The sequence below is a fragment of the Microtus oregoni genome, unplaced genomic scaffold (genome assembly GCF_018167655.1).
Source record: "Microtus oregoni isolate MIOR12 unplaced genomic scaffold, Mior012 000040F_ref0000088, whole genome shotgun sequence".
Classification (NCBI taxonomy): Eukaryota; Metazoa; Chordata; class Mammalia; order Rodentia; family Cricetidae; genus Microtus; species Microtus oregoni.
The window spans coordinates 909809-932532 of NW_024543207.1; the positions used below are offsets into that span (position 1 = coordinate 909809).

Here is a 22724-nt window from a genome sequence, read left to right on the forward strand (position 1 = left end):
CGCCTGGCTGGTAAGGGTCTGGAGTGGGCTCCGCGGCCATTAGCTTGTCTCGAGGCTAGCAGGCCCGCACGTTCCCAGAGCAGACTGACCGGGCGAGGTCGGGTGGACTGGGCGCCCTCCGAGAAGCGGCCGCGAGAAGGGTGGAAGCACGGCGAGGGTTAAGCTGCGAGCTTGGCGGGCACGTGCGCGGATTGGAGCAAAGTTTCGGGGAGGGGCGGGGCACGGGGAGGACTGGGGCTCACAGATTGGCCGGAAGTTGTGCGGGGCGGAGCTCACGGCTGCTCCGCGCTCGCTCCGGGAGAGTTGACAAAGCCCCGCAGGGAAGGACGCCTCGCGGCGCGGCGCCCCGGGCCCCTCGCCCTGCCGCCCCTCGCCCCGGCCCGCTCCTAGCCCCATCGTTTAAACGCGTGGACAGCGCGCCCCGCGCCCCAGCCCGGCCCCAGCCTCCAGCGCCCAGGTAGCGCCGCCCCGCCCAGGCCGGGCCCGGGGGCGCGGGGGGCGGGATGCGGCGCCCGGGGCAGCGATGACCGCGGCGCGCTACCCGCGGGCCCGGCCCTGACCCTGCTGCCTGCGGCGCACCCGCACGCCGACCCCTGTCGAGGTGAGCCGGGCTGTACGTCCGCGACCCCCGGAGGGAGGGCTGGAGTGGGTCGGAGTGCGGGGCGCGAAGGGCAGGGCCGCGATCACTGTGCGGGGTGGGGGCCGGGCTCGCGTCGTAGCTGCTCCTGTGGGGCCCGCGGCCCTGCCCCGCGCCCCGCCCCCGCCCGCGCCCCACGTGGGCCCCCCAGCGCAAATTTGTCCGCTAATGGCGCAGGCGATTATCTGCGGGGCCGCTCGGTGTTGTGTGTCCCGCGGGCAAGGCCGGAGTTACAAGCGCCAGGAATCCAGACGGTGTTTGGAAAGGGGGCGGCGGGGGCGGCTGGTAATTAGTGTAAACCCTTTGTCTGCCTTTGATACGCTCAGCGTCTACGCGCCTCGCTTCCTTTGCCTGGAGCTCAGCGCCGAGGGGGGCTGGACCCAGGCTCTGCGGCCGCGACCTGGGTCTTGCCGGACTGAGCCCTGAGCCGCGTCCACTCCAGCTCCTGTGACCGCGCCCCTACTCCAGGTTCGACTGGCGAGATGACGGGGAGCCCGGCGCTGCTGCTGCTGCTGCTACTGCCGCCGTTGCTACTGGGGGCCCTCCCGTCGGCTAAGGCGGCGCGAGGTGAGTCCTGGCGTCCAGTCTGGCGCTCTGGCTTCTGCAGCGCCGCCCCTTTCCCGCCAGCCCTGAACCCTGCCACAGTGCCCGCCTGGCACACTCCTCCCCTCCCTGTCTGCCCCATTGCAGCAGGGCCCCCACCCCTGATCCTTAACCCGTACTGCCGGCTTCACATGCCTCCAGCTCACTCATGGAGTTACCAGGCTCACACTCTGGTACCCCCACCTCATCCTCTTTGACTGACACCTCACTTAAAGGGCCCTAGGATCACTTGATTGTTGGCCAAGTGTGATCTTGCTTAGTCCCCTCCAAGAGACGCTCATAATCTTGCATACACATACTTCCAGGTACATATCTAGGTGGAGGGCAGGTGGTCACCCCATAGATTCTTGGGGAGTGGACTCTTTGTGGACACAGAAAGTCTGATTGGGACCCTGGAAGCCTGTAGAGACTCAGTCAGTGGCTAGCTGAATATAGAGAACATTGGTGACATCTTAGTGATTGGAGCTCACCCAGATCCAGCACTCAGCTGACCCAGCCCTGGACCCTTGGCTTGCTTATCTATTACAGGTAGCATAGTGTAGAGCCTGGTGGGGAGGGGGTTCCTAGAGCACAGAACATCACTGCACAGGGAGGGCTGGTTTCTGAGAAAGATACTTGAAGATATTAGACCTCAGGGCTACACAACACTTGGTTGCTGCATACACCACACTACAAGCTTGGATACCGTCTCACCCATCTGATGTCCTGTGGAGAGCTCAGCCCTAAACCTAGCCCTGGCAAAGGCATCCATAGCTGATGAGTGATACATGCGCATGGATTTTTGCCCACCGTGTTCCAGTGTCACGGGACATGGTGCTGGCCTCCCCTATGGTTAGGCAGGACTCATGGTCAGGCGGGCCCTTTGGGTGTGTTGACCATTCAGAATTGTCCTTGCTCTGTCCACCAGTCCCCTGAGGCTTCGCATCTCCTCCCCCCCCCCCCCCCCCCCCCCGCCACCAGCGCGGGCGCACTGAACCCAACCTGGCCTTATATGGCCACATTCGGTGTTGGGCGGCGGGCGGCGGCCCAGGTGGGCCTTATGCCACTATAACCCCCCCCCTTCTGCTTGGGGACTGGCTGGCCGGAGGGTGGGGGCTGTTCAGGCACAGCTGGGCTGGACAGTGTCCTGGGCATGTAGGCACTTGGGCCATGCTGAGTGAGTCGTCTTTTCACGCCCTCCCCCCCCAACCGGTGGTCCAGTCTTTGATTACTCTTTTATCTGTTTGGATAACTCCCATCCCAGCACCTGCCTCTTCTTTGCTCAGTCAGGGAGGCTCTGAAGGCCTCTCCTCTGTTATGATCACTGGCTGGACCTTCAGACTGATTGATGGGTCGCGGTGAGCAAGCAGCACCCTACCTTTTTGCTGATGGCCCTAGAGAGGCCACCACTTTTACCTTGTCTCCCGTGGCAACAACCTTTGGACTGAGCCTTATACCCTGACTGTGCTAGCGAAGGGCCTTGGCCAGCACTAGGGAACTGGAAAAAGCTGTCTTCCAAGGGCCCTGTGGTTGGGGTGGAAGGATGGTGTTTCCTGAACTATGCTGACTTCTTCCTTCAGGCACAATCTGGACTGGAGGGGCAAAGTTATTCCAAATGCATTTCTTTTCCCGTGGTTCTTCCCTGAGTAGGCCCAATTCTGTCTTGAGTTGGGCCAGAGAACTGCATGTAGAGTTTGGGCTGTTTTGAAAGCCATTTCCCTGGGGTGTCACAGCTATTGGAATCTGTACATCTCTAGATTCAGATCATATTTTAAAAGTTACCCTTTGCCCAAAGTTTCACAATGTTGGTCAGTTTGCCTTAGAATATTTCCCCCCAAACTTGAAGAAAGATAAGTTTTGGCTTATTACTCTCTTATATTTCTCACAGTGAGAATGTAAGTTTCAGAAGAGAATATCATTCTCAAAGATAAGTCTGCAAGTGTGTTGGGCTTTCTGAGAAATGCCGCCTCTGACCTTTTATAAGGATGGTTCCAGGATCAGTCTCTGAGCATCCAGCACAGGTTTCTCCCTGTCTTTTGGGCCCTTATGTTTAGAGTGAGCTTACCCTGGTTGACTGTTAGGGCGCTTGCCGTGGTGTCCCATGCAGCAGGGACAGCTTAGTTTCAGCCATTTGCCCAGAGCACTGTGTTGTAGAGGAGAAGGGTGTGTGATGCTGTGAGAGCTGATGGCTGGCCATCTGTATGGAGCTGACTGGCTTTTAACCAGGCTGTAGGAGGCCTCTTTTCTTCACAGGCTGTGGCTGATCAGAGTGTGGCTGGAGAGAGGTAGATGTGCAGGAGCCAGGCCTAGCCCCTGTGAGGTAGGGATGTGGGCCAGCCTCCCATTCACATCTGGGGCCCTATTCCTGGAAGGGAAAATAAATCACTGTCCCCCTGGGGGTGGGGAGGGAGCTGTGAACAAAGTCGCCTTTGGCTAGGCCTGGAAATACCGACCACAGGCTCCTTTATCCTTTGTGCGGGATCAATGGGCCTCTAGGCTCTCAGAGTTGCCTTTCACTCGGCCTGCCCTGTACTGTGGCCCTTACTAGGGAAATGTTGGTTTTTCCCCAGCTGAGGCCTCTGGTCTCTGGCTTTCCTGGCCTTGGCTCAGTCTTTGCTGGTAGTGCCGGGGGCAGTTGGCTGTGGCCCAACAGCCCTGCTCCCCCTACTGGCCACCTGCCCTCTGTATAGCTAGGGCCTGATGCTTGGCCCATGGTGTCCTTTTCTCTATCATTTTGCCTTAATGTGGTGACTCCAGAATGCATAGGGTTTAACGTGTGTCTAAGCCTCTGTTCCCATACTTCATTGACACTCTCCTCTACTTGCTACCTACTCTTCTGTCCAGTACTCCTGCCTACATCTCAAGGAGGAGGAGATCAGGGGTTCCTGGAAATGGGGTAATGGGGCTAGATCCTCAGACTGGGATGCAGACAGAATAGGTTTATGGGGGTGTGGGCTGAGTAGGCCTAGGAGAGGTAGAAACAAGGTGCATGCCATTGGGCAGCTGTTAGAAGCAAGAGCTTCCCACTGAGCAGGAAGCACAACCCCTCTTTCCACCAGGAGTTTATTTCCTGAGAGATTTATATGAGTTGCCAAGGGCCTGGAGAGCTAGTTGGTAGTGCCTCCAGTAGTGAGTGGGAACAGAGCCATCTGCTCTGACTCAGGTGTGGGGCTGGACAGCGGGGGGGGGGGGGGAAGGTTCCAGCCCTTGATGACAGTCCGGGGTACCCCTCAGGGAACTTGGGTTTTGTGTCCAGGGCTGCCAGCCCAGAGCCTTCTACTCCTTGCAGCCTACTTTTTAGCTTCTGGTGATAGCAGTATGATTTGGGCTGAGGCTCTGTGCCACACATTGCTACAGGCAACTGGGCCCCCTGGGGAGCCCTCAACTCTATCCCTAAGAAATCTCTGTGTCAGCAGTGTTGTGTACTTTTGGATGGGTTTGCCCAGACTATGTGGTTTAGGCTGTTCCAACATCCCTTCAGTCTTTGTAGGGGCTAGGTGGCATGCTGCCTTGACCCCTGACCTCTGCCTCGGGAGCTTTGGGTTCAGGAAGTAGACTTATTTACAGTTTTTGATGAGGTATCAGGGGGCTGGATGTCCAGGTGAGCCCCGCCCCCCAGTGGATCCTAAGGCAGTTATCTTCTATGGATGGTGTGTATGTGGCTGCTATAGGGTGGTGGTCTTAACTGATGATACCCATGCTACTGTATGTGGTCTTGGTGGGTCAGAGAGTGTCTAGGAACTAGCAGTGTGCAGATGTGGCAGCTGAGATATTCCAGAAAGAGGTGCAGACCTAGGGGACCAGGCAGTACCTCCAGAGAACCCTTTTCCCCACATTAACTGGCTTGCCTAATTGCCACTGCTGGGCAAAAGGCAAGCTAGCTTCACTAACTAGCTTGTTGAAGCATAATGTCTTCTTGGGGTGCCTAGATGGCTGGTTCCTAGGATAGCCACCTGCCTGGATCCTGCTAATGTGGCTGTAGAGCCTATGGTTCTGGTCCTTGGGTACCCTCAGTTTGTTGCCAAGCCTTGGATTTTCACAGCACTGGACCTGTGTGTCCTTGTCCATGCAGTTATGGACCTTCAAGGATCTTGGCCTCAAGACAATGTAGAACCTGCCCCTGGACCCTGAATGGGCAGCTGGGCCTTGTGACTGTCACCTGTGCTCTTTCTCTGAGGGGCATCTCTGCTATTTCCTGGGCTTTGGTCTCCTAGCATTGCTAGAGAACTGTCTCTGGATTTCTCACCTGTCCTGTCCTGGGGCTCCAACTGTGAGTATTGTGGGATATTTGTTCTCACAGCCAGGGACCAGGGCAGTTCCTTGGTGGGGGCATGTCATACCAGTCATAGTAAGCTCTTTACTCGGTAGGACCCCACCTGGGTTGGGTCTTACTATAACCCTACAGGGTCTTGGAGCAAGGTGTCTAGAGGGCCAGATGAGTCCACTCCATTCCTTTGAGGTTGAGGCTCATCATACTATCCTCTGAGTCTCCTACTCAACCACTTTGCATCTCCAGGAGGAGATTAGCTGAGCTAGCTGACCCAACCCCATAGCCAAGCTCACTGCCTGGCCAGAGAATTCCTTTCAGGCCGGAAATTCCTAGGGCCATGAAGGGCTCTCCAGGGCCAAGCTAGGCCTGAGCTGGCCAGGTGGTTCTCACACGTCACACTCTTACTTTGTCCAGGGTCTGTTGCTAACTGGTGCCTAGACTAGCCCTTTGAGTAGAGCAGTTCAGGTCAGCAGGCCTGGAACCCCAGTTTTCAGCTGTGCCTGTTCTACTTCCCAGGCTCCAGGCTGGACCTTTTGGGCATTTTCCCTTCTGGTCCCCAGCCTGGCATCTAGACCTGACAGTGGCCACCACATTCTCTGGGCAAGAACTTCTGCACAGACCGTGCCTCTTTCAGAAGATCCTCATGCCGTCCCCTCTTGGATCAATGTTTAGTTTGACTTGGCTGGAGCTGTATGGGTTTTTCAGAGGTATGGGCATTGCTGCCCTGGTTGTAGAGTTACGGAGAGACCAAAAGCTGGTTTAGCTTCCTCCATGACCTGGGGCCTTCAAGTTGTGAACAGATCCCCTGACTCCAATGTTTGGTCTCTGTTTCCTATCAGAGGAGCAAGGCCAAATCCACCTTCAATTTACTTGTGCTCACTTGCCTCCAACCACCAAGATCCAGTCTGTTTTGGCCTTTCTTCGATCCTTTGGATTCCTGAAAGAGCCAGCCTGGGTGGGTTGGTCAGTCAAGCTCTGTTGGAAGTTCAGTCATGGCCATTAGGCCCCAGCCTCTACCCATAACTGACTCCCCCGCAACTATCCTCAAGCAGAGTGTGGGGAAGTGATGCCCCCATTGCCCCTGAGCTTCAAGTCCTTAGTTTCCTCACTGACTGAATAGGGTGGATGGCTGTCCAGGTAGAACAAAGGGGGCTGTGTTTCCTGAGTTAAATATAGATTCAAGGTAGCCATATCATGGCCCAAATTCCCAGAATTCTAGTGGCTGGACTTTATCCTGAGGGCAGGGTCCTTATGTGGGTCTCTGTAACAAGCCTGGGAGCCCAACCTCACAGTAGGGTACAGTGGAACCTAGGTGGGGGCAGGGCTAGCAGGGTACTGTTTGCTTTAGGATAAGGCCGGCTCCTCCAGCCAGCCTGTCGCCAGCCTGTCCCCCAGCAGTATGTGCAGGCAGGCCCCAAGGGCCAAGCTTCCGGCCATCTGGTGATCACTTAAGCCCTGTCCCTCAGCAGTGGTCATGGCAGGGCTCCTGCCTCTGGGTACCCCTTTTTCTAGGCTTTGCTTCTTCTGTCTGAGGCTAGGAGGGGGGAAGGCACAGTGAGGCTTGGTTTCTCTGGAGGTCTTCCTATGTGGTGTAGGGTGATAGATTAGCCTGGTCATTGGGCATTCCCCAGGTATGCCTCCTAACACCCACAGGCAGCTGAACATATGTGTATATGCTTGCATATATGGGTCTATCTGGGCGATCCCGGATACCAGGCTGGTTGGGACCATGAAACCAGGCAGGTCTTTGGCCAGTTTCTCATTGACCTGACGTGTGGGAGGCACTGTGGATGGTGGGATTTCAGACAGTGACATCTGGTGGGAATGGGGCTGAGATCCAAGAAGACCTATGTGCCCAGCAGCCTCTAACACTCTAAGCTGGATGCAGGAGGAGAGCCTTGAGACAGCTATACTTGCATTGCCCTACTGCCTTAGGTGGTCTGTGGACAGCACAGGTTATGGGAGAGGTGGGCTGACAGCCATCTTTTCCTTTCCAGAGGCAGCCATGAAGGAAGGTGAGGAAGAGGGCTGGTGTTGAGATCTCAGTTGGTAGCAACTTCAGGCCCAGGGCAGGGATGAGGAGAACTGAGTGGAAGGGGAGATGGAACTTGGAGAAGAGGGTCTCAGAAAAATTGGGAAGGGTTTGTGACATGTGGATGTAAGTGAAAGCAGAGGTGTGGGAGGGCATTCCTCCATGGCTCCTTACCCCACTGAGCAGGAATTTGGCCTTGGAGTTTCCCTGGGAGACCTGGTCCCTTCCCCTTGGGCTGACTATTCTTCTGCCTCCTTAGAACCCACCCTTAGTACTTCAGGATGGGCCCTGAGAGGTAGGTGCACCATAGGATGTTGGAAAGCTGCTTCTGGGAGTCTGAAGACATCCCCAGAAGCTCGTCTGGGCTGAAGGGGGCCACATAGCTAGGGCAGCTGCATGCTGAGGAAGTACCCCATGCCCTGTGCTGCATCATTGCTGAGCTTTTACAGACTGCCTGTTGGCACCATTGTGCTCAGCTGACCTTGTGTTCTCTGCCCAGGACCGTCCTTGCTAGAACTGGTTGATGTGCAGGGTAGATGCCTCTCACTAACAGAGTAGAGATGTGACATGAGGGTGGGCTGGGGACTGTGGATGCCTCTCTTTATTCAGAGGTGACACTGGAGCAGTTCCCGCTAGCTCATCCTCTGTCGTGAGAGCACTTTTCCTGCAGCCCCACACCTGGCACCTATGGGCTCTGTGCACTCTGCACTCATCCTTCCAGCCAGGTGGTCTCTTCTGCCTGCTACACCCAGTTACACTCCTGTCCCTGCACTACAACCCAGAGATACTCTGATAGTTGGGGCTGAGGAGAAGGATGCTTGGTGTGGGTTGGTGAGGTTGAGAATGTGTTTCTGGTGACTAGAGTTGTGGGTCCCAGGGATTGGCCTTTTCTAGGATGATGGTCTTGACTTAGGGAACTTGCACCTCTACTATGGGTCTCTCCTGTGAATATCCTGTTGGGAGTTGTCTCTGAAGGCCAGACTACTTCCCAGGTATGACCTAGGGGCCATCACACACATGGACAAAACCCACTGGGTTCTTCTTTATGAAGTAGGTTCCCTGAATGGAATCCAGGTAAGGTACTGAGTGCCTGTGCCCAGCCCTTGCTTACCCTGTGTATCCCAGGCAACCCTCTAAGCAGACTGTCCATGAATTAGATACAGAGCACAGAAGCAGGACAACCAGTTCATACATGGTGCACACTCATGTGTCCCTCACTCGTGAGCATATGAGTGCTATTTATTCTGGGTAGCTGCTCCTGCTGACCCATTTCCATCTGAGTTAGGTTTAAGGTGGCTGTCCTTTGCACAATGTGCCGCAGGAACATAAGATAGCTTATGAAGCTGTGTGTGCAGAAAAAGAAACTAGCCAAAAGCCCATCCTGCTGTCCTGTTCCTGTGGTTCCCTCCTTTCTGACAATGGAACATGTAGTTCTCTCTGGTGAGACAAAGGGATGGCCTTGTTTTCTTGATTTGAAGTTTTGAAAGTATTATTGACTTAGGCAGTGTCCTGAGTGCTCTGGCCTCTCCATCTCACTTCTCGGGGAGGCTGCCTGCTATGATGGTGCACTAGCAAGGTGCTTGGGACTGACACAGTGGGGTATGTTGGGCATGGACTACTGTGGTTGGACAAAAGACTTCCTTAGTAGGATTCAGGTGGGATTCCTAGCACGTGTGTCAAGCCTTTGCTCCCCTCATGTGTTTCCCCAACCAAGCTCTCTAACTCCTGCAGGACCCCCAAGAATGGCAGACAAGGTGGTCCCACGGCAGGTGGCCCGCCTGGGCCGCACTGTTCGGCTGCAGTGCCCAGTGGAGGGGGACCCACCACCCTTGACCATGTGGACCAAAGATGGCCGCACAATCCACAGTGGCTGGAGTCGCTTCCGTGTGCTGCCCCAAGGGCTGAAGGTGAAGGAGGTGGAGGCCGAGGATGCGGGTGTTTATGTGTGCAAGGCCACCAACGGCTTTGGCAGTCTCAGCGTCAACTACACTCTCATCATTATGGGTCAGTTGGTGCGCGAGTCAGAGGTTATAGTGGGACCACTACTGGCTGAGCACAAGGTGTACAGCAGACACACCTGGATTCTTCCATCCTGTTTGTTCAGCCTGCACCAAATCCACCTAGACATAGACAGGACCCAGGAGGTGCTCCCTATCCCCATTCCCAGCCTGGGCCCTAGGGCAGCCTAGGCCTCCTGCCTTAGGCTTTTCCTTCCAGGTGGCAGAAATGGATAGGGTGTGGGGAGGGGAGGCTCAGGCAGTGGTTCCACTCAAGAGCTGCTGGGTGGGGTAGGGTGGAGTGGGCTGAGGACTTGGCAGGGCAAGCCTTGGCAGCCATGACTTTGAGGCTCAGATTTCAGAGTTCAGAGGGGCCGCAAACAGTGAATGGCCTCTGTTCTCTTCTGTCCTTGGTGCCCGGTCAGTAGGGAATGGGCAGGTGTCTTTGGTGACACACCCTTCATACATGGGTAGCAGGCATTGCCCACCTTCTTCACTGGGCTCCCTAGTGTGTGGCTCTGGGCCAGGATGACTCTCCTACTGTGGAGGTCTAAGGTAAGCCTGGGACAGCCTTGTCCTTGGTCCCACGCTGTATGGAAGAGGCGGCTGTCATAGAGCAGCAAGGGGACATTCCTTATCACACCCTGCCCCCCCCCCCACATCGCTGCCTAGTACAGGCCCCAAGGCCTTCTCAGGGTTTGGAATGGGAATATTGCGGCTGTCCACCCTCCCTACCCCCATCCTTTCAAAGAGGATGATGACCAGGCGGTATGTAAGCCATGTCTCTGCACCAAGCACTCGGCCCCTTGATGTGGGCTAGGGTTACTGCAGCTGCTGGCTGGGCCTGGCCCCCTCCTCCCAGGCCCTGCAGACCCCCCGGAGCCAGGGTGGGGGGCGGGTCTCTAGTCCCACCATGCCTATCAGGGTCACCTGCACCCAGGGAGGGGGCTGGCAGGCAGCCATGGCCCAGCTGTCCCTGAATCCTGACATGTGGGTGTGTCCATGGCCTTTGCTTGGGTTCTAGGGCTGTCTCAGCCTAGGCCATGCTGGGCACTGGTGAGGGACTCCCCTGTACGCCTGACGTGGCTTCCTTATGACATGTTTCTCAACAGATGATGTCAGTCCAAGGAAGGAGAGCCCTGGGCCAGGTGGCTCTTCTGGGGGCCAGGAGGATCCAGCCAGCCATCAGTGGGGTATGTATGGGGTAGGGAGATTCTGTGTGTTTGGAATAGGAAAGTGACCATTCTCCTGGCATCCTCACATACTCTTTCCCACTGACCTTGATGCTGCCCTGCCCCACAGCACGGCCTCGCTTCACGCAGCCCTCCAAGATGAGGCGCCGAGTGATTGCAAGGCCTGTAGGTAGCTCTGTGCGGCTCAAGTGTGTGGCCAGTGGGCACCCACGGCCAGACATCATGTGGATGAAGGATGACCAGACCTTGACACGCCCAGAGGCCAGTGAACACAGGAAGAAGAAGTGGACGCTGAGCTTGAAGAACCTGAGGCCTGAAGACAGTGGCAAGTACACGTGCCGTGTATCCAACCGGGCAGGTGCCATCAATGCCACCTACAAAGTGGATGTAATCCGTGAGTGGTGGGTCTGGGGTAGGATGAGGGCCTGTGGTGCCTAGAACTCCGCTGACATGTTTGTTTGTCCCTGCCATAGAGCGGACCCGCTCCAAACCTGTGCTCACAGGGACGCACCCTGTGAACACGACAGTGGACTTTGGTGGGACAACATCTTTCCAGTGCAAAGTTCGCAGTGATGTGAAGCCTGTGATCCAGTGGCTGAAGCGGGTGGAGTACGGCTCCGAGGGCCGCCACAACTCCACTATTGATGTCGGTGGCCAGAAGTTTGTGGTGTTGCCCACTGGTGACGTGTGGTCACGGCCTGATGGCTCCTACCTCAACAAACTGCTCATCTCTCGGGCCCGCCAGGATGATGCTGGCATGTACATCTGCCTGGGTGCGAACACCATGGGCTACAGCTTCCGTAGCGCCTTCCTCACTGTGTTACCAGGTGTGTGTCACTGGTCTGGGCTGTCCTTTCCCCTTCCCTGTGGGAGTCCAGGGGCTATCCGTGTAGTTCAAACTTGGGCTGGTTGTCTCATTAGTGTAATGACATTCCCTTCCCTACTCCTCTCCTTGATCTCTCTTGCAGACCCCAAACCTCCAGGGCCTCCTGTGGCTCCTTCATCCTCAACCACAAGCCTTCCTTGGCCTGTGGTGATCGGTATCCCGGCTGGTGCTGTTTTTATCCTGGGTACTGTGCTGCTCTGGCTTTGCCAGGCCAAGAAGAAGCCATGTGCTCCTGCATCTACGCTCCCTCTGCCTGGTCATCGTCCCCCAGGGACGTCCCGAGACCGCAGTGGGGACAAAGACTTGTCCTCCTTAGCTGTGGGCCTGTGTGAGGAACATGGATCCACCGTGGCTCCCCAGCACATCCTGGCCTCTGGCTCAACTGCCGGCCCCAAGCTGTACTCCAAGCTGTACACAGATGTGCACACACATACGCACACACACACATGTACACACACTCTCTCATGTGGAGGGCAGGGTTCACCAGCACCAGCATGTCCACTATCAGTGCTAAATGCAGCAAATCTCCAAGCATTGTGCCCTGAGGTAGGCATATGGGGGCCAAGGCAACAGGTTGGGAGGATTGAAAGCAATGGAGGAAGAGTATCCTAGGACCCTGTATTTGGCACTCATGAATTTGGCCAAATAGATGTATGTACTGCCAAATGAACGTATACGCAGACAGCCAAACCCACAAACAGAATTTACAAATGCAAATGTGTGTTCGTTCGCACGCACGACCTGAGAAGCCTTCAGGAGGATTTGTCGTGTGACTTTGCAGTGTCATGTAGCGATGGCTAGTTGAAGGAATCTCCTCAAGTCTTAGTGGTCACGGCCACTCCCCCACCCCTGCCCACCTGTGTCCCTGCCTGGCCATATATGCTGGGTGTCCAGGAGTCTACCAGCCACCTGGATTTGGTGAGCAGTGCGACTGTGCCTGGAGGTTTGAGCCACCCTCCCCTTGCTAGAGAGAAGGGTCTCAATATTTATATTTAAGAAGTAAAATAATATTAATAATGATGTAAGGAGGGCTGGGACACAGGAACTCTGGCCTACCCTGGGGCCCAGGACCTGCCTGACCTTGTGGTTACATTGGGTATCCTCACGTCCATGGCTACCTGGCCTCTGTAATTTTATATAGAGTTTGGGCTGAAGCCTCGTATATTTAATTTATTTTGTTAAACAAGAAAGTGCCTCCTTTTTCTCATTCTGGTGTTTTTACCTGGGGTTGGTCTATGTGTTTTGCCAGCAATCATGTACATATGCTCACTTTGGTGTCTACTTACATATCTTCACTGGTGTGCACGTGCACAAACGTGTTAGCTTGCATGTATTCACATGCTGATGCTGTGTTTGTGTGTCTTCCCTGTAGGGAAGCTCCTACTTTGCCTTTCTCAGGCCCAGGCTTGGGATTTCCCAGGGTTTGTCTTCTGTGGGACCTTGGATTTCTGAGCCTCGTGGTGTACCAAGAGTGGCTGCAGCAGGTGGCGTGAAGTGAGTCCTGCTCAGAGTGGCGATCTACACATCTGGCTGAGTGCTATCACCTCTGTTCTGTGCATGCCCTTGCCCTTAGTGGGGAACCTACTTTTTGTTGTTCTATTTTCTGTGACCTTAGCAGGAAAGCTGCTTAGAGCTGGGGTAGGGCCAGGCCCAGATCACAGCAACTTCTGTTCTTGGGACTCCAGTTGAGTGACCTCCCAGGTTCTCCTGTGGTGATATGTACGGCAGTTCTTTTTTGTTGTTTTTTTCGAGACTGGGTTTCTCCTCTCTGTTATAGCTCTGGCTATCCTGGAACTTGCTTTGTAGATTAGGTTGTCCTCAGACTCACAAAGATCCTACTGCCTCCCAAGTGCTGGGATTAAAGGCATGCACTACCATACCCAGTGGCAGCTGTTCTTTAAGTCAGGAAAACAGAGGCTCTGATTCACCTAGTCATTTTGGAAGCTGGGATGTCTGTCTATCCCAGGTTCAAAGCTCCCTAAAGCACAGAGGACTGGGCATATATCTCAGTAGTAGAGTGCTTGTCTAATACGTGGGAAGTCAGGTTAGTCTGTAGTATCATGCACTCTCACATGAAGATCCTGCATGCACAAACCAGCAATATACCGGTAAAAGGTTCTTGCTATGGTTCTAAGAGCTTCTCCCTGAGAGTAGTCACCTTTCCTAGCCTCTATAGATAACAAGTGACTCCTTAGTTTCACCTAGGAATCTTTCCATGTGGACCCCTCAGGAGTAGTGTTAATTACTCTGGACATTTCTTGTAGGACCCCTCATATAGGATAACTCCTGGCCTTTGACCTCAGAGGGTAGCTGTACTGGCGTGGACCTGCCTGGTAATGATGGCCATCTCTGACTGCCAGATGCTGGGAAGGCCCAGATGCATGTTCAGGGCACCTGGGGCTCCAAGTCTATAGCTGGTGATAGACAGATGTTCCCTAGACAGGACGGCTCCGCACTTGGTCTAGTTTGTCTGAAGTATGGAAGGGTTGGGAAGGGGGAGAACTCAGGCAGTGGGCCATCTGTGCCATACAGATGCACTGCTCCAGAGAACAGGTAGAGAGGAGGCACCCTGAGGGAGAAGAGACCAAGATCTTGAGCCCTTATCCTTGGCCTAGGGTCAGGAACCAACCAATGAGGAGTGAGAGCACCCTCTCACCCTGGCTGCCTCATAGGCAAGGTCTTCCTGGGGAGAGCAGGTGGTGAGTGATAGCCTGGGAAAGGGCTCCAAGGTAGATAAGACAACCTACCCTGCCCCCAACAGTGTTCCAGGATACCCCTAACTGATGGCCCTGTAATTCAGAGCTTCTTGTCTACTGCAGACCTATGTGGCTGTCTTGGCTCCCATGCAGCACCTGTGAGCCCATGTCCCCAGCCCCAAGGCCTTGCTGTTCCTGTTCCATCCCAGCTCAGCTCTGGCAAAACTTCATGTGGATGCAGTTGGCTCATCCCTGTAGAGGTGCATGCTCTTTACTCCACTCTGTGCCCCATTTGTTTTAACATTTTCAGAGAGGAGCTCATTGTCTTGCCCACGTGTCCAGGGGGCTGCTGTGCCGCACGGGTGGGACTAAATGGCGTATGTGCCTCTGAGGGCAGCTGCTAGTGTCCAAAAGATGGTGCTTTAGGTCTTGGCCATACCTCTTCCCAGGGCCTGTGTTACCTAGACTCTTCCTACTGCCTAGGTTTAGAGGGAATGGATATGTGTTGAGTATGGTGTACTGCTGAAAGCTGGGGGCAAAATCCTTGTGGAAATGATAGACTGTGGGTCTTGGAAGAAGGGAGGAGCCTGAAATAGCTCTCCCCGACCTGCTGAAACCCCTCACGTGGACAAGTGCACATGTCCCTAGCTTTCCCTACTTAGAGGTCAAGAGGGGATACTGCTGTCCTTGGGTTGACCCACAGGCCAGGACAGGCACAGTGACTTCTGATTAGAAGCTGTGTAGGAGGAGACTCAGTGTCCTGGTTGAGGCTCAGTGAGTGGTGAGTGCGTGATGGATGCTGTAGGGAGCCATGCCTGAGCCTTCACCTCACCCATCTAGGCAGTGATAAGCTGGTTCACTGGGAAAGTCGGCACACTTGAAAGGTTGGCCCAGACTGACACCCTTGGGTGTGACACCCCTCCCTCCTTCAGCTTCAAAGGATGTCCATGAGCTGTCCTGCAGCTGTCCCTGGGGGCAGGGAGGGGCTAAGGCTAATGCCCAGGGTAGCTTGGTAGTACAAAGGAGAGGGACACGGGCTGCCCCACCCTGCAGTCAGAGGACCTGGCTAGAGATCAGAGCCTTGTTCCAGGACTGGGACATGGCCACAAAGGACCTGTGACATAGAAGGGAGGCAGAGGGTAGAGATACCTCCACAGCACAGACTCAGCCAGGATACCAGGCAGAGTGCAGAAGAGTTGCCCTGATCTCTCAGACATCACAAGGCTGGGCCATATGTAGCCAGGCTGGTCTTCAGGCATCAGAAATAGTGTGGTGACCTGGGCTGTAGGGGTGTGGGGCACAGCTCCCCCCACAGCTGATGGTAACATACCATGAAAAGTGCTTCTTGTATCCTAGTAGAATAAGGGTCTCAGCCCAACTTTGTGGTGCAGAACTGTGGTTATTAAGGCTCGGAGGGCTTGGCAGAACACTTCTGAGATTTGTTTGTAGGGGGCTGGGATGCAGGGTGGCAGCCAGAGTCTCTCTCAGCTACCTGAAGACACAGGTGTGTTTCTGTAGCACTCTGCAGCCCCAGAGCTGATGGCTTATATTGTGGGCTCACAAGTCTCTTTCTGAGGAGATTTTTGCAAAGGCATTCTTGCCTCAGGGGCTAACCAAGTACCTGACTGATCATTTGATTGCTCTGTTGCCTAAGCCAGCATCCAGGTACCCTGTGTTGAGCTTGGGCAGGATAGCCATCCTTGGTGGTCAGGGTTCCTCAGAAAAAGAGTGGGAGGTCCCTGAGAGGGACTACTGTGACAGCAACTCCAGCCTGCATAGGAGCCCCCTTGATCTAAATAGAAGGGGTCTCCAGTAGAGCTGTAGCTGGGGTCTGTGAAGCAGAAGTGGATGCTAATCCCAGTTCTGTACCCTTTGACTAGCCTGAGACCTAGGCTGTACATTGTACAATTCCCACTTGGAGATAAGTGTCCCTTCACTGGGGCATCCTGGTAAGCCTGCAGATCACCCCGAGGGCTCTCAAGAACCATTGAAACACGGCCAAAACCCATGTGGAACCTTGTATGGCCTCACCTCATCCCATGGTGGGCTAAAGCTCTCTTCCTGTTCCATATGTGGACCAAACCCCAGTTCTTCATCCTTCCCACCAGTGTTTACCCAAGCAAGGTCGCCTGACCTTGCTTAGGTTCTCAGTTGTCCTGTCTCTTTGCCTTCTCTGGTCGCTGTAAATCACTGGCTTTTCATAGGGGTCCGGTTCCATGGGGCTCCCCCAACATGGTCCCACCCACCAGGGCTCAGGTGGCCGTCCATGTCCTCCCATCATGCCCCATCTGGTGTATCAAAAGCCTCCATGAGCCTCCTTCATCCTCACCTGGGCCCAGAGCCTCTCTGGCCAGCTGATGAGGAGAGGAGAAACCTGGTACTCATGAAACCCACCAAAAGTAGCAGACTACTGCTTGCCTCCCAGGCATTGTTGGGTGGTGGACTCGTCAGGTAACTCTCTCTATACCTGAATTGGAGGCTGCCTGTGCTTGATGTCCAGGGTTACTTCTCTGGCCCCATAATTCTCAGCTAGGACCAGGCCCAGGGGCCTAAGGTAAGGTAAAGAGAGTACCCTGTGCCCACTAGGAATTGGGGTTCCAAAGGTCCTCTGAAGACTGGGAGTTGTGGAACCCTAGTTCTTCCTGGGACCTTACTGATAAGAGGGCTGAGCAAGTTCCTGATGGTTTTTGTTGTTGTTGTTGTCAATGGAAAGCCTTCAGGAGGCTCCTGACCAGACGACTTAACACCTCCTCATGGTGCACACAGGCAACTTTACCCTGTGACCTTTTAGACTGCCTACAGTCCCAGTGCTGCTGGGTTTGGATACTGGCCCTGTCACTTGCCTAGAGGATGGGAGAGGGCCCTCGAGGCCCCAGGCGGCCCAGGAATGTAGGATGGGCACTGGGAGAGACATAGGCAGGTGATCCTGTTCTCTATTGGATGAGCCAACCATTTTCTTCAGGCAAGGCGTTTCCTTTAGAGATCTCTACTCTGGAGTTTGTCTGGTGTGGAACAAGGTAGCACATTACACTAGGCTCAGAGGCCAGCACAGAAGCCTAAGAATTGTAGCCCTGGGTGATCCAGGATCCCCTGTGTGTTGAGAACACTCTGATCTGCAGTTAGAGCTCCTGTCCCACCCCCATAGCTCCTCCCCTTGCTGCTCATCTCCGGGGAGACTGACAGATGACCCCATCAACTGCCTTAATCTGCCCAGGTGAACACTGGGTGAGCTTTTGGTGGGAAAAGTAAGATGACCACCAGTATCTCCATGTTTCCCTGCCTAGGGAGGCCTAATATCCAGAAATGAGATCTCAGCCTAGGCCAGCAGTCGCCTTAAGTATGAGTAGTGAGAGGGGCCTGAGGCTCTCATGTCCCAAAGCAGCTGCCCCCATAGCTCCCACTCTTTGCTGCAGCAGCCCTCAGGCATGTGGCCTTGGGCCATCAGGTGGTGACAGCTGCCAACAGCTGGCAAAAGAGGCAGTAGGACGTCTGAGTTTTAGGGCTGTGTTCTGGCTGGGCTGGAGCTCCCTTCAGCTGCATGGGAGCTAGTGAATTACATGCAGGGACTTGAATATCTCTGAAACATTTCTCCCTCCCCATACAAGGTTAGCATATAGAGCTTCTGCTAACAGGGCCCATAAGGAAAATCGTAGCAGCAGTGCTAGGGTTGAGGACTTCGTGAGGCTCATCTGTGTCCAGGGTCTGAAGATCTTGGGACTGTCAGAGAGCCAGCTAAAGAATCACAGACAGAAAGCTGGAGTTCTGGGACATTGTGGAATTACCAGGCAGGTCTCTGTGAGACTGGGGAGGTAGAGGGAGAGTACCTGGGTGGTTGTCCAAGGAACTCATTTTTCTGGGGACATAGGCTCCTGTCTCTCTACTCCCACGAACCCCTCTCCAGGTTATCTTAGCAGCCAGTTCAAGGAACCCTTATCCCGCTCCTTTCCAAGGTCCTCCAACTTTCTTAGCAAAGAGTGGAGGGCTGTATGTCCAGGGGGACAACCTGGCTTTAGTGGGGGATCCAGTGATCCTGCTGGGCAGGTTTTTTTAAGGCTAGAGGCCAGCCTTCATGAGAACCCAGGCCACATAGGGTCCAATATCTGACCCTTCAGTGAGGTTATGTGCAATCATGAACCTGGGATTTGTCTGCTGTTCTGAAGCCTGGGCATGATCTCAGCTCTGACCCTCCAACAGGTGGCTCGAGGGGGCATGGCTTCTAGAACCCCATTGTTCTTGGTCTGGATTTGCTAGTGCCCAGGGCAAGCACTCCTGACTGGGTGCACGGACCAGGTTCTCTGGGACTAGGGAGACCCTCTACTGTGAAACCCCAGGAAGCCACCCAGTATCTCAATGCACTCTTAATAGGACAGAAGCTGGCAGAAGCCAGCGGTGGACACACAGAGGGAACACACAGACCTGCTTAAGAGAAGTTCCTTGTCCATTTACAGCTTTTTCTTCTACCTTTCCCTCTTTCTCCCAAAAGCTCTCCTTCATTTCTCCTTTTGGAACTTCTCCAAGACGGTCGGCACCCGCCTCACTCAGGCTACAAAAACCCTCTTACAGAAGTAACCAAAGTAACAACAGTCGAGCAAGAGCAGCCACAGGAGGGTCAGTGCTCAAGGCACAGGTGGTGGGAACATGACTCCAAGGTTGACCCTCAGGTAAGGCCTAGATCCTCCAAAGGTCAGAAGTGAGCATCAAATTAGGACCCTACCACCGTGGTGCATGTGCCTATGACATTGGAGCTCCTGCTTCCTGGTATGGGGCTGGGTGTACTGAACCCAACCCTATACCTGGACACAGACAGACCGGGTCGCTCACAGGAGCTTTTTGCTGCTACTTTCCCCAATCTCTGTGCAGCCATTCCTATTCCCAATTCAGATACATCCCCAAGTTATTCTCTACCCAGCAAGTGGCTGAACTGGGGACTTATTGGAGTAAGAGGAGGCCTCTGCATCATGAATTCTAGACCCACACTGACTGGGTGTGTGGTGGGATCATTTGTGTAGCTGTGGGTACTTTGCCCCACTGGGAGGAAAGACTTGGCCTTGTTTGGCTCTGCAGAGTCTCCCAGGGCCAACACTGAGCACAGGGCACTCCCAAATCCTCATGCCAGGGATCTCTGGCTGTGAAGTAGAGGTTCTTGCTCCTGATTCAGCAGGGTAGAAGGGCTGGGGGAAGATTGCAGGATATAGAGGGTCCCAGTGAATTGGGGGCTGGGCTAGTTGTCATTGGCATAGGTGGGGACAGAAAGTTGATGTACAGGGGTAGACACTGGAAAGGCTAGGCAACCCAACCACTATCTTGGACTTCTGGAGGTGCTTGGGGCTGGTGTTTCCTGAAGCCCTGTTTTTGGAGCCCACAAGAATTGACCAGGGGAACCCTAGTTGGCTGGAAGCACGGCTCTCACCTATAAACCCCTGTAGAGGCAGTGGCTGTGCTGAGGAGCCTCTCAGGCCCAGGGCCAGTATACAGGCCTGAAGGAGGCACAATCCACCCTTTGTTTCCAAGGCAGCCGAGCCTTCCAGCCAAGAGGAAATGAGAGGAGCAGCAGCCAGCAGTCCTTGCCAGCCTGCCTGGGCCTGGCCGCCAGAGCCCGGCCCAACCCAGGAGCTGCAGGGCCCTGCTATGGGGAAGGGCAATTCATCGTCCACGTCTCTGCTCAGTTCGGCCCTAGCTGGCATACCTGTGAGGCAGTGGAACCTGAGGGAGCCTCAAGGATTCTGAGACATGCATACAAAGGGTAGAGAATCTGGAAGGGCAAGACTGGCCTAAGAAGGTTGTGCTACTACAAAGTCTCTACCCAGGCCCCAGGCAAACACTCCTGAAGAGCCCTTTATTGGAAACCCGGGGGAAGGGTCCCAACTGCATGGTTCCAGCTCCTCACCAGCCTGTAACCCACCCTCACAGCCCAGGGGCATTTTGGAGGGCTTGGTCTCTTGAACCTACAGGACATATGATCTGGACTCCTGTTTTGCATGTTCCATGTGTGCTATGGCCAGGTCTGGTATATGGCTCCTCCCAAATCCTGTCCTTCGAATTGAAGACATCCCTCTCACTATGACCTCCAGCCTCCCATCCCACGTTCTTGCTAGAGAGTGGTAGAAACCAGTCAAGGGTCTATGGGATTAGGTGCCCTGCCCTGCTGTCTAGAAAGGTTTTGCTCCTGCCACCTCCACTTCCCACCCGTGGACTGAGGTGAAGCTTCTACAGGGCATCTTCTGGCTACTGTTCTTGTGCTCACTGAGGAGTCCAGTCTGGAGAGCCAATCTTGGATGGTCCCAGGCCCACCTCAGAATCCCATCTCCACAGCTACTGATGGAAGTGTGCATATGTGAGTGTGTGTATATGTGAGTGTGTACATATACTTCTGAGACTCCGCTGTCCCCTCTATCGCATTTCCTCAGAAGCCCCCTAACCCACATGTGGCTTGGTCAGATGGACAACACGGCTGAATTCACATAATGGTCCCTTGGGCCCCATAGTGCTAAGGTTGTTCACTGAAACCCCTCATCCCTCTCCCCACCAGCAGGGTCTCAGACAACAGCTAGGCAGCCAGATGTCATCTGCTAGTTCCTATTCTGTGGCACCCTCCAGCTTGGCTGGCTTAGGGCTGAAAACAGAGCTCTGAAGACCTGTCTTAGCTCCATGCTTATGTCCTGGGTTCAGCTCTTTATCCAGCTGACCCTGCCTTTGATCCTGACAGGCACAGATCTTCATCAGGGCCCAGGAACCCTAGGGGACCAGTGTCACCTAGAATATAAACAGTTCTCATGTCACTAGCCTCGGAAACTTAAACCTCAACCTTTGTGACAGATCCTCTGGAAGGCCCTGGGACCTGAAGCTCATCTAGAAGTATGAGGGGCCTGAAAAGCTACTCTTTTTTTTTTAATATTTATTTATTTATTTATTATGTATACAATGTTCTGCCTACATGTACCCCTGCAGGCCAGAAGAGGGCACCAGGCCTCATTACAGATGGTTGTGAGCCACCATGTGGTTGCTGGGAATTGAACTCAGGACCTTTGAAAGAGCAGGCAATACTCTTAACCACTGAGCCATCTCTCCAGCCCCCTGAAAAGCTACTCTTGAGGCCCAGGGGTCATCACCTTCCCCAGAAGTCTTGGGTTCAGCTGTATGGTTGAGTGCTTGCACCCAGGACTGCATTACATGGGCTTGAGTGGAGCTCCTGCGGGATCCTGTCTCGGGAGCAGGAGGATGGCCAGTGACTAGGCCCTTTGAACCAGCATGTTGCCTATGTTAGGAGTAGGGAATGGTTTCTCTATTATTTGGGGCCTTGTACATCCACCTATAGGAGAGGAAAAGTGTACCCAAGCTTGAATACCATAAGCCCTTAGGCATGTCTGTGTACTTGCATGTGCATGTGCTAATCCTGCCAATCATTAGTCATCAGACTCACCCACAGCTCTGTAGCCTTGGACTGTGGTGCCAGCAACTGCTAAGAAGGCAAACACTCAGTCTAGGTGTAGGATAGGGCAGTAGCTCCCTGATCTGTGAAGGGGTTCACCTTCACTTTTGGTAGATTCCAAGTATATCTGGTACTATCTTGGTTCCCCAAATGGCCAGCATCTTCCTGGCTATTTTCCACCCCATTTTTGGTGTATCCATCACATGGAGAAGTTCTTGGAGCACTGAACACCCTGAATTCCTATAATATGCTACACATCACTAGCCCAATGCCTGAATTCTGCTAATCAGTAGCAAGTCACTAAGGTATGGTTGACTTCTAGTGCTTTCATTGGGGCTTAGTCCACCCTCTGTCTAAGAATCTCAGAGCTCGCTCAGGAAGTCTGCCAGAGCAAAACTCGATTGGCCAGGAACACAGGCCCAGGACTGCCTGACACTGAGGCTGATAGTCCCCTAGCCTGGTAGACAGGTTCAGGGTGCTGCAGTCAGAATAAAGGGACATGTCACATTGTATGAGAGCTTCAAGGCAGGCACCAGGGACCCCCCTATAGCTCCTGGTCTGACAAGGCTGTGAAGGGCTACATGTGACAGGCAATACTTGGCTTTCTTTCCAGGAACAGTCTTGCCGCATACAGGACATAAAACTTGCTGAAAAGATCCTACTGGGTGGCATGGGTAACTTCCCCAACAAGGATACTTGCCAGCCCCTATAGAAGACTCTATATACATAGTAACTCCATAGTGGACATTAGGTACCTGCTGGCTGGGTGGCTCTAAGTTCTGAATTATTTGTGGATGCTGCATCCGCAACATTCAAGCATGGCTGGGCTTGGAAAGAGAAAAGTCCCCAAGGCTGTCACTCTAGGGATTCAGAGGTCTCATTCTCCCAGTGACCAGGGGTATGTCAGTCCTGAAGGTTAAAGTTCAGAAACAACATCCCAAGCTGGGCAGGGCCCACATCTGAGTGTAAAAACAGACCCTTGCCCTGGGTTTCTGGGAGCCT

At 54.2% G+C, this 22724-nt stretch overlaps 1 protein-coding gene across 1 annotated transcript; it reads left to right on the top strand.

Moving 5' to 3' along the window:
- Positions 1-219: 219 nt before the first annotated feature.
- On the top strand, positions 220-12978 carry Fgfrl1 (fibroblast growth factor receptor like 1). Its single transcript, XM_041632011.1, is given in 8 exon segments — positions 220-601; positions 1106-1204; positions 9253-9525; positions 10631-10711; positions 10821-11105; positions 11185-11538; positions 11680-12044; positions 12046-12978. Coding segments are annotated over 7 exon segments (1509 nt in total). The 5' UTR covers positions 220-601; positions 1106-1119; the 3' UTR covers positions 12112-12978.
- Positions 12979-22724: the final 9746 nt, after the last annotated feature.